The 16,226-nt window shown below is 35.3% G+C and overlaps 1 protein-coding gene across 1 annotated transcript in view; it reads right to left on the bottom strand.

Moving 5' to 3' along the window:
• The window catches only part of VIRMA (vir like m6A methyltransferase associated), a gene marked incomplete at both ends in the record, with an annotated part of 55,921 nt that overhangs the window by 2,562 nt on the left and 37,133 nt on the right, over positions 1-16,226 (bottom strand). The window contains 10 exons of the mRNA XM_084230131.1: positions 203-369; positions 3,123-3,219; positions 3,850-4,010; positions 4,483-4,635; positions 7,110-7,242; positions 10,818-11,035; positions 12,942-13,194; positions 13,660-13,895; positions 14,421-14,965; positions 15,093-15,186. Of these exons, the coding sequence (XP_084086257.1) occupies positions 203-369; positions 3,123-3,219; positions 3,850-4,010; positions 4,483-4,635; positions 7,110-7,242; positions 10,818-11,035; positions 12,942-13,194; positions 13,660-13,895; positions 14,421-14,965; positions 15,093-15,186 (2,057 nt within the window). The remainder of the gene's footprint in view (positions 1-202; positions 370-3,122; positions 3,220-3,849; positions 4,011-4,482; positions 4,636-7,109; positions 7,243-10,817; positions 11,036-12,941; positions 13,195-13,659; positions 13,896-14,420; positions 14,966-15,092; positions 15,187-16,226) is intronic.

The following is a 16,226-nucleotide window of genomic DNA, read 5'->3' as shown; positions in this document are numbered from 1 at the left end:
TGTTCAAACCTTTCAAACCCTCATAAAATAGAATAATATAACATAGGTTATGTCTGAGACAAATTATTATCTTTAAAAAAAATCTGAAATACTCATGTATGACTCAAATATTATGTCCATTTTCTTTTTAAAAATATCATGTGACTATCTTAAAATAAATTTACATGATCATGATCAAGATCTCTAGTAAAATTAATTTTACCTTGAAGTTATAAAGGTTTCGTGCTTGTGCTTCCCAAGTTTGAATCCTTTCGTAGTCTTGGTTCTCCCTGGAGATGATGGTTCTGACAAAAATGAACGCTCTAATTCTGAGTGCAAGTCAAAATCACTACAGCATTTTTCAGAGAGTTCAATTAAGTCGACCTTTACCTGCAACCATAAAAAATGAAAATGAAAAATACATCTTATAAGAAACTATTAATGTCAAATTTGATTACAGAAAATCTAATTTCCTATAAATTATATTTGACTCTGCTTATAAATATATTATAGGTCTGCCTCTCTCCCTCACCTGTAAAAGCAACCTCACTGGTAGTTAAAAGAAAGAAAAAAAATCTTAGGAATTCAGCTGCACTGAGAAGGGAAGGGATTGGTGGTGGCATATTCTTCCTCAAATAAGAGGTATTAATCTGGGAGACCTCTGCTGCCTGACAAGGGATTAACAACCTAGTATTTTCAGAACCTTTCCAAACAAATCTGAAAACAACATGTTCTATATGAGCAACATATCTTTTATACAACGATTATGTGCCGCAACTCAAGGTTCTATGCCTTTAGTGAGGTTCCAACCTAAGTATACTTTAAAAGAAGTGAAAATTATATTTACTTAGGTTTTATCCAAATTTAGCAAATTTTAAACACCTTAAGTTTCCCTAAGCCATGTAAAGTCACCATTATCACAGCTGTGATTAAACATTAAGTTATAAAAAGTACAACTTCTACACAAATATTTGAAACCTGTGATGTCAAAAATGGTAGTCACTAAATATATATGACTATTTAAATTAAAGTTAATCAAAATAAAATTCAGATCTTTGATCACATTAGCAGAATTTCATTTCTCAACAGTCACATAAAGCTACAGGGAAGAATACAGAACATTTCTATCACAGCATCAAGTTAAACGGGTAATTTTAAAGAGTTACTAAACAAAATACACTAAAAAAGAAATTAATTTTTTAATGTAATCTTAGTTGAACTATATTTGATTTTTTTTCTTAGTTTTACTTATTTTTGCATAGACAAACTGGGATGTAAGCCAGAGATGTGGAGGGTGAGAGGTTTCACCAGAGACATAGTGGGGAGCAGAACAGGCAGATTTACTGAAATAAGCCACTAAAGGGAGCAGCGAGCAAGACAGGAGAGGTCTGCTGCACCATATCTGGGTTAGCTCCCTCCTAGCCGGGATTGAACTCAGGCCCTAGGGATGACAGCACTGAGACTTTAACCCCTAGGCCACCAGGGAGGCCTGTATTGGTATTTTTTTTTTTTTTTAAAAGAGGCATGTATTTTTATTTATTTGTTTGTTTGTTTATACTTGCACTGGGTACAGTCAGAAGCCCAGGAGGGTGAGAGAATTCACCAGAGCCAGAGCAGGGAGCAGAGCAGGCAGAAGGACCGAAGTACACTGCTGAGGGGAGCAGCGGGCGGCAGGAGAGGTCTGCGCGCCATGTGGGACCCTCCTCCGGTGGCCGTGGAGCAGCCGGGGATCGAACCGGCGCTGCAGAGGCTGCAGGCAGCCTCGCAACCCAGCGCTCAACCGCTGCGCCACCGGGGAGGCCCTGTATTGGTATTTAAAGAAGGAAAAGGAGTCCTCCTCCTAAGGTACATTACACCTCCTAAGGTATCCCTTAAATGTGAAGCAAATCATTCTTTTAATTTTATTGCACATGAGAAATACTAGCATTTTATATAATAGAGAATATCCAAATGAATTTCTTTGATCAAGAAATGAAGCAACATATGGTATAAGATGTGGCTAAAATCATCCGTCCTAATATGTCTCTTAGAAGCATGAAATGGACTATGTTGAAATTTAAATCTTGGCGTGGTAGGGGTGAGAAGGGATGTGTGCAGGCACAATCTTTGCATCTCCCAGGCCATGGTCCCTGGACAGCCTCTCAGTGTCCTCCCCAAGTGGCCACTCAGACTTCTGCTGCCACCACTGGCTTTCCCCAGCTGGGCCTTCCAGCCAAAAGCAGACAGTGTGGAGCTGGCCCCATAGTCCCAAGAGGCATAGGCCAGAGCACAGCAGGCAGATGTCTTTCCATTCACCATTAAAAATAAACACAAGGGGGGAACTCCCTGGTGGCCCAAGGGGTTAAGACGCAACCTATGAAGCTGGTCACAGCCACTGCAGCACGAGTTCGATCCCTAGACAGGGAGCAACCAACACGGCACAGCAGACCTCTCCTGACTTGCCCGCTGCTCCCCTCAGCAGTGTATTTCAGCCAATCTGCCTGTTCTGTTCCCCTCTGTCTCTGGTGAATCCTCTCACCCCCACACCTCTGGCCTGTACCCCAGTTACTGTATGCATAAATAAATAAATCTATGAAAAATAAATAAGGGCCTCCCCTGGTGGTGCAGCAGATGAGCGCTGGGCTGCAAAGCTGCCCGCAGCCTCTGCAGCACCAGTTCGATCCCCAGCCGCCAGCAAGGATCCCACATGGTGCGCAGACCTCTCCTGCCGCCCGCTGCTCCCCTCAGCAGTGTATTTCATAGGTATGCCTGTTCTGTTCCCCACTCTGGCTCTGGTGAATTCTCTCACCCTCCCTCGATTCTGACTGTACCCAATGCTTGTATAAAATAAATAATAAACAAACAAACAAACAAACAAACACAAGGGAGAGGAGGAGGATTGTCCAGTAAGAAAGAAAAGGCTAACTAAAGCAGGGTTCTGTGTTGCTCCTAATGACTGTTTCTTTATGCACATCAGAATACAGAGGATCATGGAGTAAATTCATATACTAGTGGCCTTTCTGCACCCGGCATCTTAGATTTTAACAGCCATATACTATTTTAGTGTTATCTTAATGCTAGCAATACCAAAGGAAAAAAATATCATTTTTTCTAAGTATCAGTAATAAATTTTTTCTAAGTAATAGTAATGAAATTATTCCTACCAAATCCAGTTCTGTATCAATCTCTTCAGCCTGAAAGGGAGTGAACCACATTGATTTCAACTGATCATCCATGACATCAGCTAGCACATACGCAGTCCTAGAAAAGCACAATTATTTGGTAAAAAAGCAGTTACAAAATTAGATATTTTAATTATCTTCTAAGTAAAAATCAAGAAAATATAATTTAAAATGTACCCTCTAAAGTACTAGTAAAGTTAGTTCTTAAAAGACTCCTTTATAAGACTATTTAAGAATTAAGTATCCTTAAAAACACTACTATGGACACTTATACCCCGTTATGACAATTTTCAAACTTTCAGTAAAATAAAAGCACACTGGATTTATATACAAAAAATCTAGTTTAGTACCTGTGTATGCACAAACTGTCCAAGTTTTATTTTTCTAAATTTAGAGAATAATTCCACAAAGACAACAGACATAAACTACAGTACTTCAAAGATCAAGAGGCAAATATCTAATAGACCAGGGATCAGTAATTATAGCCCCCATTTGGTCACTGATTATAAAGCAAGAGAACTTCCAGGAATTATCAGTCTATTTTAAAGTTTGTTGTTCCTGTTTTAAAGAAACAAAAGCCACAAAAGAATATGCAACAGAAACTGTATATAAGCTGTAAAAACTATAATTTTTACAATCTGGCCCTATACTAAAAAAAAATTTGCTGGTCCTCTCTATGTATTCAACCACAAAACATTGTTTGTATTACCTATTATTAAAAAGATTCTGGAGAGATTCTGGAGCTGAAAGTACTGGTTCTACATCCTGGTCACCAAGAGGTAAAGGATCACCTGATGACTCCAACATCTGCTTAAGTCCAACCACATTGTCCAACAAAGAATCCAGATTGTCATCATCTTTTGAGTGTTCCTAGATACAAACACAAGCACAGTAAGAAGCTGCAGGTAAAACTCGAACACTTATGCCCATAATCTACTTACTCTTTAGAAGAAAAATGCTGTATTGTTGCATAACTAAGAAATAGGGAATACAATCAAGAAAGTACCAGTATAACACTAAACATATTAAAATAAATACTAAAAATACTTGTCATTTTATTTCTAAAAATGGTAGCAAGGGGGACCCTGTATGCAAATAATGGACATTTCAAAAAGTACTGCCTTCATTTACTCCTAAAGATTTATAGCAGTATGAAGGAATTCACTCCAAATTATTAAATCAAAGAGTTTATTTCAAATAGGATAAATACCCAACTATGTGTATGTACACTATTTAAAAAGGTCACTGTGAAAAACATGTACTAGTCAAACTGAGAACAAAATATGTTTTTTGGAAATGAGGTGTTTTTATTTTGTTTCTGTTTTTGTTTTACTTTTTTTACCAAAACAAGCTTCTCTAGTTCAAGGAACAAATTTTCTGGACTTTCTTCTTTGCTTTGTAGAAGCTGTTTTAACTCTGCAGCATTAATACTCATCGTCCGTGATGGATGAGTTGCCTCTACTTCCATGAGACCACTATCATCTCCACAACATCCCTGTAAATGTCACACACAAGTTAAATTTGAGAGCAGAGAAGTTTGCAAAAATGCTTCCAAATTATTCACATTTAAGCCATTTGCTGCAACCTTCCCCTCAATGTAACAATTTTGCATCAGTACAAATGGTTTTAAGAAGGATTTAGTCAGCTCAAAACTGGCACACGTTTTCAAAAAAATAAGTGAACACATGTATTTAAGTTACTCAACCAAGATTTGGCACCAACATTTCTCACAAAAATATCCAATGTCAAAAACACTGGCACTTACAGGACATATAACGTACTAATGATATTAAAGAGTTAATAAAATGCCTACTATAACAAAGAATTGATGGAATCAGAATTTATCTTTCTGGAATAAAGGCAAACAGCTAAAGAGTAACTATCATAGTTAAAGCTACTTTCTGTCATATATAAAAAGTAGTATTTTTCTGCTTTTAAAGTATGCTAGATAAAATTAATTTGGGTGAAAAAAAGCAATAAAAAGAAAAAATTAAATTAATTTGAGGATGATAATTCAACCTTAGAAAACTTCAGTAAAAAACATATTGGCTTACAACAATAATTTAGCCATATTGTAATATATGAAAGAACACTTAAGTAATTTCAAATCTCTAGAACACAATCCTATTTTATACAATTCAAAATGAATACCTCTTATGAACTAATACCCACCAATTCATGATGCAGGATTTAGCATTTCTGAATAAGCATTAACAATTAAAATTTGTTGGGGTCTCCTATCATTTTTCCTATAACTAGACACATTTCAATGAAAATTATTCTTAACAGTCCCACTAAAACTGATACTGTGCCTGAAGCACATTAGTCTACTGTGCCTTTCAGAAAATTCTAGAATAAGGAAGTCACTTACATAGTATTAAGGAAAAAAATAGATAATTTTAATGAGAAGTTGAGTAAGATAATATGTCTACAAGGGTTTCATATCTCTATTTAGAGATGGAGGTGAAGAGTAGGTTGATAAAGGTCTAGTCTATGTTTTGTATTTAAAAACCAAGGCAAATGAGTTAAAATAATCAGAGTGTCCTGGCAAAAACAGACAGTGAAGAGTTCTCTTTTAAGGAACTATCCCTAAATGTCGATAAATTAATTAAGAGAGTAAGTATACTTTATAGAAATAAACATATTAACTAAATTATAGATTATAAAGCATCAATTTGGCCTCTTTCCTCACTCCTAGGTATTCATACCTCTTTCACCAAAAGACAGAAATTTAGTGTTAGCTGAATCAGAAAGTACTACAATGATTATTATTTTTAAAGGTTAGAAACAGACCAAAATAATCAGAATTTTTTAAAAGGATGGGGGGAGAACTTATGTCCACAAAAAAAACCTATACACAAAAATTTGTAACAGCTTTATTCATAACTGCCACAACTTGGAAGAAAACAATTATGTCCTTCATGAAGTAAATGGATGAATAAAATGGGTAACATCCAGACAATGGAATATTATTCAGCACAAAAAGGAATGAGCTATCCAGCCGTGAAAAGATTTGGAAGAATTGCTGATACTGTATGATTCCAAATACATAATAATCTGGAAAATAAAAAAAGTAAGGAAGCAGTAAAAAGATTAGTGGTTGCCAGGGGCTGGGGAAAAAATGTGCAGGTGGAGCACAGCCGATTTTTAAGGCAGTTAAAAGTGACCCATAGAATAATGAACATTTGCGTGTACATGAGCACACACGTGCATGCACACACACACATTTCACAGGTAATACATTGGGACAAAGCTGGATTAGGTTGCAGTAAAGCAAGTTTCTAATCATTCCAGGGCATCTTAGAGCTTTTATATACTAATGTGTACAGTTAAGCTCTATCAGGAGTGATATTTCAAAACTTAAATTTTGATCACAACCACTTTTAAATACAGGCCTCTTGATGACTTCTGAAATTCAGTACACAATGTATACCATGATTTTGAAAAATACTAATGACAGAAATTCTTAAATTTTAATAGTAAGATTTTAGACAGGGAAATAATATATTTAATTTATATCTACTATGGATCCAAAACACTCTAGTATAATGAAATTCACATTTACTCCAAAAATCACAAGATCCAAAACACAATCAGTAATGCTCAATTAAATAGCAGTAAGTAAATATCTGATTAAGAGACAGATAAAACTTGACCATTCTGAGTGACCCTAGCAAGGCTGCCCAAAGTAAAGAATTACGTAAAAAAATAAAGACACTATTTGTAATTTTCTGTCTAAGTTGAAAAGTCATAGTATATTTACAAATTAATGAGTAATAATTTAAAAGATAATACATTCCACTCTTAAACATGTATTTTATCTATCAAAAACATATAGGGTATGGGGACACCCAAAGAACATTATCAGTTTCAAAGAACACTATTCCAAAATAATTTTAGACTGGAGTGAGTTCATAAATTTAACAAACACCAAATATACACACAAACACATATACACACAACACTCACCATTGTGTCAGAGTTAAGAATTTGTCTCATAAATTCCAAAAATGAAGATGCAAGTTCACCTGTGTCCTTACTAAATGTGCTGACCACTCGTTTCAGTAAACTATGCAGAGCATTACTGTTTTTCCTCAAAGAACTGTAAATAAAGAAGACAGAAAGATGTTGTATTAATACTGAGCATATAATACTAGTAGGAGAAATGAACATGCCTCAGTTCCATTCTTTCATAGTTTAGTCCACTATTAAGAACAATGTAAAAAGTACTTTGGTGTTCCTGTGTACATAAACCATATAACAAAGCAATATCTATAAATGACATCTCCTTTTAAGATCTTCAAGATCTTAAAAAAATTTCCTCCAAATAACAATAATAAAGAATAAAGGTATAGGGCCTCCCCGGTGGCGCAGCGGTTGAGCGCTGGGTTGCGAAGCTGCCCGCAAACTCTGCTTCGCCGGTTCAATCCCCGGCTGATCCCCGGCCACCGGAGGAGGGTCCCACATGGCGCGTAGGCCCCGCTGCTCCCCTCAGCAGTGTACTTCGGTCCTTCTGCCTGCTCTGCTCCCCGCTCAGGCTCTGGTGAATTCTCTCACCCTCCCGCGCTTCTGACTGTACCCAGTGCTTGTATGTATGTATGTATAAATCAATCAATAAATCTTTAAAAAAAAACAAAAACAAGAATAAAGGTATAAAATTTTGTATATGAAACTTGCAGGTTCCCTATTTTGACATGTCTTATACCCTAGGGATTTCTCTAACATAAAAGAGGTTATAGTTGTCTCAGAGGACTAACCAGAAAGTCCAATTTATAAGAATTATCTTTTTTTTTTTTAAGATTTATTTATTTATGCATACAAGAACTGGAGTACAGGCCAGAGATGCGGGGAGTGAGAGGATCTACCAGAGACAGAGTGGTGAACAGAACAGGCCAACTGACTCAAATACACTGCTAAGGGGCTCAGCAGGCGAGACAGGAGAGGTCTGCTGCGCCATGTGGGTCACCTCCCTGGCCGGGGATCGAACTCATGCTGCAGAGGCTACAGATTGCTTCATAGTGCAGTGCTTAACCCCTTGCACCACCAGGGAGGCCCAAGAATTATCTTTATGATGCTGTAATCTGACGTAAGTACAGAGCAGGGTCAGAGCCTGATGGTAAATATTCTAGGCTTTGCAGGCTATATATAATTCAGTCTGCTGCTCCCACTACACAGCAGCTGACTCAGTCACAACTACTAACTGTTGGGTTTAGTAAGAAAGTAGCCAAAGACAACATAAAAAGGCTGACTATGTTCCAATAAAACCTTATGTACAAAAACTGATGGCAGGTAGTCTGCAGTCCATAGTTTGCCAATCCTTTTTCAAAAGGTGGGACCTATGGAAGAATTAATAAATAAATAAATAAAAGACATAAAGTGGGATATGCCTCAGGGTTCTTGTGAGTGCTACATAAAAAAAGTATGAACAATCTATTTTATTATTTTTTTAATTTTTTTTTAATAGAGGCATGCTTTTTATTTATGTATTTATTTGTTTGTTTGTTTGTTTCGTTTATACATGCACTGGGTACAGTCAGAAGCACGGGAGGGTGAGAGAATTCACCAGAGCCAGAGCGGGGAGCAGAGCAGGCAGAAGGACCGAGGTACACTGCTGAGGGGAGCAGCGGGCGGCAGTAGAGGTCTGCGCGCCATGTGGGACTCTCCTTCGGTGGCCGGGGAGCAGCCGGGGATCGAACCGGCGCCGCAGAGGCTGCAGGCAGCTTCGCAACCCAGCGCTCAACCGCTGCGCCACTGGGGAGGCCCTGAACAATCTATTTTAAAAGTCAAATAATCTTTTAGCTATTCTTGAAACCTTCAATACCTTTAAAATAAACCCAAAGGCCCTTGATGATCACCCTCCACCATTATATCCACATTATTTCTCTGACCCAATGTTCTATCATTTTCTCCTTGTTCACTCACTCCAATGGCAGCCACCATGAGCTCGTAACTGTTTCCCACACATTTAGTCAAAAGCACTGAGAAGGAGGATTTTTTTAAACGAATCCCTAGCACCTAATGTCTCGCCCACAGAAGCAATTGGGAAATGTTTGTGGACTAAATGAACTAAGTATTTCCACTCCTTCATAAGTGCCCACTATACACTAGTTGGTGGGAAAGGATAACCAAAAATACATAGTTCCCACTGGCTTTATATAGCTTATATTTTAGTGAGGCAGACAACCAAATAAACAATAGATCTAAATAATGTAATGGCAAACAGTATAAATAGAGTGAAAAAATATGAAGAGGATAAGGAATGGGACACAAAGATTAGGCTATTTTAAACAGTCCACAGATTCAATATATATTTTGGAAGTATAATCTATACAATTTACTTATGGAATGGATATAGGGAGGAAAATAATCAAGAATCTTGGAAATCTGAATAGTGCATCTAGGTGGATGGTGATAAGATTTACTGGGATAAGTAAGACAGAAACATGTTTGAAGCAAAATTATCAAGAGCTCTGCTCTGGGTCTGTTCAATCTGACACACCCATTACATAGCCAGGTAGAAATATCAAACAGATATATGGGTTACTTGGAGCTTAGCAGAAAAATCAGAGCTAAATGGAGAAGGAATAGGTCAACATGATTTAAGAAAAGACTACAGATTAAAACAAAAGATCAGAATCTAGCTAAGCCAACAAAATCAATAAAATACTATAGCAGAGATATACAAAGGAAATTTGTGAGAGCACATAACCCAGCTAGGAATGGAAGAACCAAGGAAAGCTTTTTTGGCTTGCTTTTAAGTATGGTGTATAAGGTAGTTTCCAAAGGATATAAAATAAATATTCCAGCATGGGAAAAAGTACAGTGAAGAAGTGAAATTTTAAAGCTTTGGTGAGAGATAGGAGAAAGAAGGGAGGAAGAGGAAAACTTTTATGTTCAGCAGGTGTCACTAAATGAATGAAAAAATACAGGAGAGGAGACAGGTTTATCAGGACAAGCAGACAGAAATGGCAGAAGCAGTACCAAACACAGAACCTGGAACATAAATTTCCAACCATTGTGGACATAATGAGGTATAAACTTACATTCCCTTCTGTCTATCTCATAATCCTAAATTCTTCTATAAAATGCCAAAGAAATCTATGTAAATAGCCAGCTATCTTCTTAGTAAAAAAGATAAGGGCACAGAGAGAATGAAGCATAAATTACCCTTGAGAGACTAAATAGTATGAGGCTTATATCATTTCAAATTTATTTCACCTTGGTCATTCCTCTAGAGAAATAAGACAGAATCAGCACTTTTAAGGTTAGGGTCTGTAATACATTACCATCAACTTTGAAGGACTACAGGTAAATTCATCAACAAAAATATATTAAAGCATGAATTACCATCTCTGAAACAATAAAACGTCCCTTTTAAATAATTAGATGCCTTCATTAGTCTATTCAATCTATATTTAATAATATAGATAATATTTAATAATATAGATTAAATTAATGATAGAATTAATATTTAATAATATAGATTAAATAAATTAATATTTAATAATATAGATTAAAATCTATATTTTATTACTAACATTTCACCACTAACAAATCTTTCCAAAAACATGAAATCCCATCTTCAACTTTCTACAATAAGCTATGAATTAATTAATTTGGGGGTTGACAAAGTGAAAAATTACATACATAAGTATATCAGATTAGATAAAGCATTACCTTTTTAAATGAAATAATCCATAATCATGCTCTGCAAGAAACATCATTGTTCTGACACATGTCAGTAAACAATTATAAGTGCTCTCAGAGTTAGCTAGCAAAGCCAGCAGACAGTCACAGATTGAGGCCATCAATTCCTTGTTCGGTAGCGAATTGGAGAGCTGCTCCAGTTCAGAAACAGACCCTTCAGAAGAGTTTGGCAAAATGAGTGCAATGTCCTGTGAGGGGACAGGAGAGCAGGGGAAAAAAATAATTAAAAAAAAATGACTATCCCTATCACTTAACATTTTTATTTCAGAAACACACAGCAATTAATGTACATAATTAGCACAGTAAAATTTTGTTACATCCCATCCCAAATAGAATCAAATACATGAAGAACAAAGAAGTCATTTTGCTCTTTTATAAAAATTAAAACAAGACTTTCCAGCTAACAAATAAAGATTTAAATATTTTACTTTACAATATTTTTACATCTCTTCTAAAACTTTTCCTTCAGTATTGGACTGAGTGTAATTTTTATCTTCAAATTGTTAAGTATATTTGGTACTAAAAGGTACTAAAATATTTTAAATAGCTATATTATTCATTCAGGTGAATATTTTTAAATTTAAAAAGAATCATTCTAAGAAATCTATTTTTTCTCTAGGAATTTCTTTTTTCATGTAAATATTTTATTTTATATAATTCTTACATCTTTTTTAATCTTTGTACAATGTATGTATTTTCATTTTGGTTATATTCCCCATACAATTGCACCCCCCCTTATTTTGACTCTAGTCCTTCCTTTCCCTGCCCCTCCTTTCCCCCCCTGAAATATATTTTAATAAACATAATCCATATTGTAATTTAAAAATCACAAAAAGGATAAATGGAGCAGATAAGCAGTCTTCCAACTAAATATTTTCCTCTAGTTTTTATGTATTTTTAAAATTCAAGGGCTCCCTGGTGGCACAAGGGATTAATAAGCACAGCACTGTGAACCTCTCCACAGCCTCTGCAGCACAAGTTCTATCCCTGCCCTGCCAGGGAGCAACCCACATGGCGCAGCAGACCTCTCCTGTCTCGCCCACTGCTCCCCTCCCTCAGCAGTGTATTTCAATCTGCCTATTCTGTTCCCCACTATGTCTCTGGTGGTCCTCTCAACTCCTGCACCTCTGCCCTGTACCCCAGTTCTTGTATATAAATAAATCTTTAAAAAAAATAAAAATTCAAGTTTTTAATGCTAAATAAGTTTAGCTACTAATAACAGAAAACTCCCACCACTCTTTTTATAGAAGCATATACAGTGGACTTTTACAGAAAAAATTTTAGGTAGATGTCACTGTCTTTAATCAGTTCAACAAAATGAAACAAAGCTTAAATCAGAAGAGAAATAAAACAAGGTAAAACCAAGAATGAGATATATGTCAACTGGACAACTAGGATGCACCTCTTTTTGTGAAAACAAGTCAAACCAAAACTGCTCCTTCTTAGTCCTGAGTGTTAAATGTAATCAAACTGGGTTTTCTGCTAGCTAGAAGATACTCTCCCAACATGTGAGCCTATTAAAAATATCCTGCCAGAACATATTACATCTGATGATTTGAGAGCAAGAGCATTTTCACAATTTTAAACATAGAAATCTCTAGTCACAAAGGCTTAAAAATTCTCATTAAAACATGGAACTGAAAACTGAAAGTTAATGTAGACAACAAGGGGAAACACCACTACTTTTAGTGAACATCTAAAAACACACTGTAGTAGTCTATAGTGTTTTGAAAAGTTATTCTAATTAGGAAACAGGATATTGCTTTAAATCACAAAGCTGTAAAATTCAAGAAAGAATTGGTATTCAACTAGAAAATGAAATACTACACTTATCTAACCCAAAGAATGCATTAGCACATAAAGCAGTTATCCAAGGACAAAATCCATAAAGAAAAGGAAAAGAACTCTTCAGAGAAACTTGTGAAGCACAAACTTGAGGAAGCACCAAACCACGTTATTGTTGGCTCACTGGTCAACTTTATCTTCCTAATCAACAGGAGGAGTAATTAAGCAGATTTCTTGTTCATGGTCAATGTTTACATCAAGAAAAGCTTTTATAAACACATAAAGAATTTATAAAATAATTATAAATACCTGATCACAGAGAGACTGCAAAATGGATGTGATATATTCATCACACTGTTGACGAATAACACTATCTCCAGGAGACCGCACCAAAGCTAACAGATCCTGGAATATCTCAGTGTATTTTTCATCACCTTTAATAGTTCCATTAATTAGATGCAAAATGGCTAATTTACAAGCTTTGTGGGAAGCCAGAGCATCAAGAAGAGCAAGTAACCTGGTGGTTTGGCTGGTATATTGCTTTTCTTTATCTTCTGAAGTGCTGAAATAAAATCAATACATTTAGTAAACAAAGTTCTTGATTTTAAAGCATTATTTTGACACATATCAACTTATCCAAATGTTATCTAAAACATTTCATTGCTTGGATGTGAAACTTCTCTTGAATTTGTAATTACTATAAAATTTTATAAATTTGGGCTTTTATAATAAACTTCTTAAATCAGAATACTTTATAGTTTACCTTTCAAACACCCAAAATCAAGACCTTCAAGATATCTTGCACATGAAATGTTTTCCTAGTAAAATATACATATATTCATTACGAACACATATGTATGTATACGCATATATTTATAGGTATGTATGTATGTATGTATGTATGTGTCTATAAATACACACATGCTATCTGAGCAGTCTAAATTCTGGCTTCCAAATTCTAAGTGGAAAAAATATATATCTGTGTCAAGAACAACTTGAACAAATTTTTAATACAAAATGAAAATACCTTTGCAAGTCTTCTACAATCAAATCCAACACAGTTCTCATAATCAGAAGTGCAGTTGGTGAGGCAAGGTCACACAATTGAACACAAATACGCCGTAACATGTGCTGAATGGGCTGGCAAGTTGTGCCAGAGAAAGAGCGAACTATTTCTTGGAGCAACTTTGCTTGAACATGAAGGTGCATGCTCCACAATTTTCGGGTGTTGAGTGCCACTGATATATCGTGTGGCTCAATAACCTGTTAAAAAAGTATAATTTGTATGTACATAGATTTTTTTAATATTTATTTACAATCACAAAAAATGTTCAGGAATAAATGTTATGAAAAGGACATCTTTACCACACTCTTAAAACATTTAATTTTCTATAACACAAATAAACATGTTTGAATTCAATACGTCTAAAAAAATCTTATTGTTCTCAGATTAGCAGTCAGTAGAGCAGAGTCCATTGGTGAGACAATCTAGTTAATGGCAAATTCTAACACATGATAAAGGGGGGAGAAGATTTAAAAATAACAAAAATACAATTATACATAACAGCATAATAAAATTCACATTAACAAAAACTTATTTAAAATGTTACCCCCATTTCCTTTTGACCAACTTGCTTCAGTTTTATCTTACCCTCATTATTTTATGTCTTTTTTAGGGAACAGGGATGAGGGTTTTTGTTTTTGTTTTTTTTTTTTAACAAATTCACTGGATTTTAAAAATGTGTTACTGCAGTCATTTATAAGATGCATGTTATATGGAAGTGATACCTGAGTTGTTTGCATGGGCAATGGTAGAGGCAGCAGCTCTGAAAGGAGTATGAGTCCAGAAAAAAATCCCTCAGGAACCTTTAAGATTGAAGAAAGAACTTCTTTTAACATTAAAGACCAAGTATTATTGGCCAGAGTCTCTTCTGAGATTGTGAGTTTTTCGTTAACTCCTTGTGTAAAAGTCAGTAAGATATCAATGATATCATTCTGAATTTTTTGTTCATCACTATCCAAACGACCTGAGAGGGGGATAGAGCACAGGAGCATGTGTAAAGTCACAAGTGCTGAAGGAACACGCATGTCCTTAAACTCAAAGGATCCACCTCTCAGGAGTTCCGTTAACATAGTTTTAAGAAGAGTGAGTGTGCAGCGAGCCATTGAAATAGTAGTAACTCTGTGAAGGGTAGTCCCCATGTTGACATGGAGCCTCCAAGGCTGAGTCAGAATACTGTTCAATTTCTGCAGAACCCGAATAAAGGTGTCCATTCCTTCAGCAGAAAAAAGCTGAATAACAGCAAGATTCCATTTCAGGTCTTTCTGTTGACCTTTATAAAGGATAAGGGGAAAAATAATTACTTACATGTTAATAAACAATTAAGAATTCTGAATACTTAATAAGTAATATTTATACTAGGCTTTAGAAAGTTTTTAAGGTATAAGTGGCCACATTACCTTCAACAGGGGGTGGTGAGCATGCCACATTACAGAGAACACGCAGGGCAGTGGTCAGGCCAACTCCTTCTGGAGTCATCAAGTTATCAATATTCTGTAAAAATAAAAATGAACAGAAATTTAATTTCTTGGTACCAATCAGATCAAGAGTAAATTTCAGAGAAGGGTAGTTAAAAACACAAATTTCAACTGAGACTCCCATGGGGCTAGTTTCCCTGCTTCTTTTGGTGCATTCCATGGAATCTGCCTGCAGCAAGAGGTCTAAGATGGAGTATTTTATGCAAAAAGTTAAATTCTATGATAAAAGTCCTATGTTAAAAGCATGTCTGTTGTCCAGATCCAAGTGCACTTGTCTTAATTAAAACTTTCAGAAAGATTTAAACTATCAAAATCCAAATGCTTTTCAAGAAAAATTTCAAATTACAAACTTGCATAATTTTAAATTTAATTGTAAAACACAAACCTTATAAAGGTTATTTGATCTTCAATACATGTTGCACTGATTAAGTCAACTGACTGATATTAAATTAATAAAATGAATAATTACAAAGTAAAGTGTTAAAAAGTACTAGAGGGGGAGGTCTGAGGAAGACAGGGACAAAAGGGGAAGAGGGCCCAATTAACTAAGGTGAAGCACTTATGATGGCTTGATGGAGAGGGTGGTGTGGCATACATATGAGGAGATATGAACCTATTCCCCTAAATCATACACAGCATTATAAACCAATGTTACCTGATTAAAGAAAATAAGTAAATAAAATTCAGAACATTAAAAAGTATTGACTAAACCAAAGGTAGAATATAAAATGTATGATAATCTATGTTAAGAACTAATATAGCTCCTTTTCATGTACTCTATTCATCCTTGCTCCCAAAAATGAAGCAATGACTAGATTTTACAACATACTGTGGATGCTAAACCTCTTTCAAATCTAAGAATACAACAGGGAATGTTTTAGCATTACATAATATACATTTATGCTTAAGTTGCCTTGTTTTTATAACTTCCACAAAGCAGCATATAATTTTAAAAAGTTAGAAATAACACTTTAAATATTTTTTAATGTTTTTAAATAAAATTCAGAGGAGAAACTTAAAATAATAAAATTTCTTTCTTTTGTGTTTCTCATCTTA

Source organism: Talpa europaea, assembly GCF_964194135.1.
Source record: "Talpa europaea genome assembly, chromosome: 3".
Lineage (NCBI taxonomy): Eukaryota > Metazoa > Chordata > Mammalia > Eulipotyphla > Talpidae > Talpa > Talpa europaea.
Note: the sequence above shows the minus strand (reverse complement) of the source record. Positions and strands in the feature narration are given on the sequence as shown.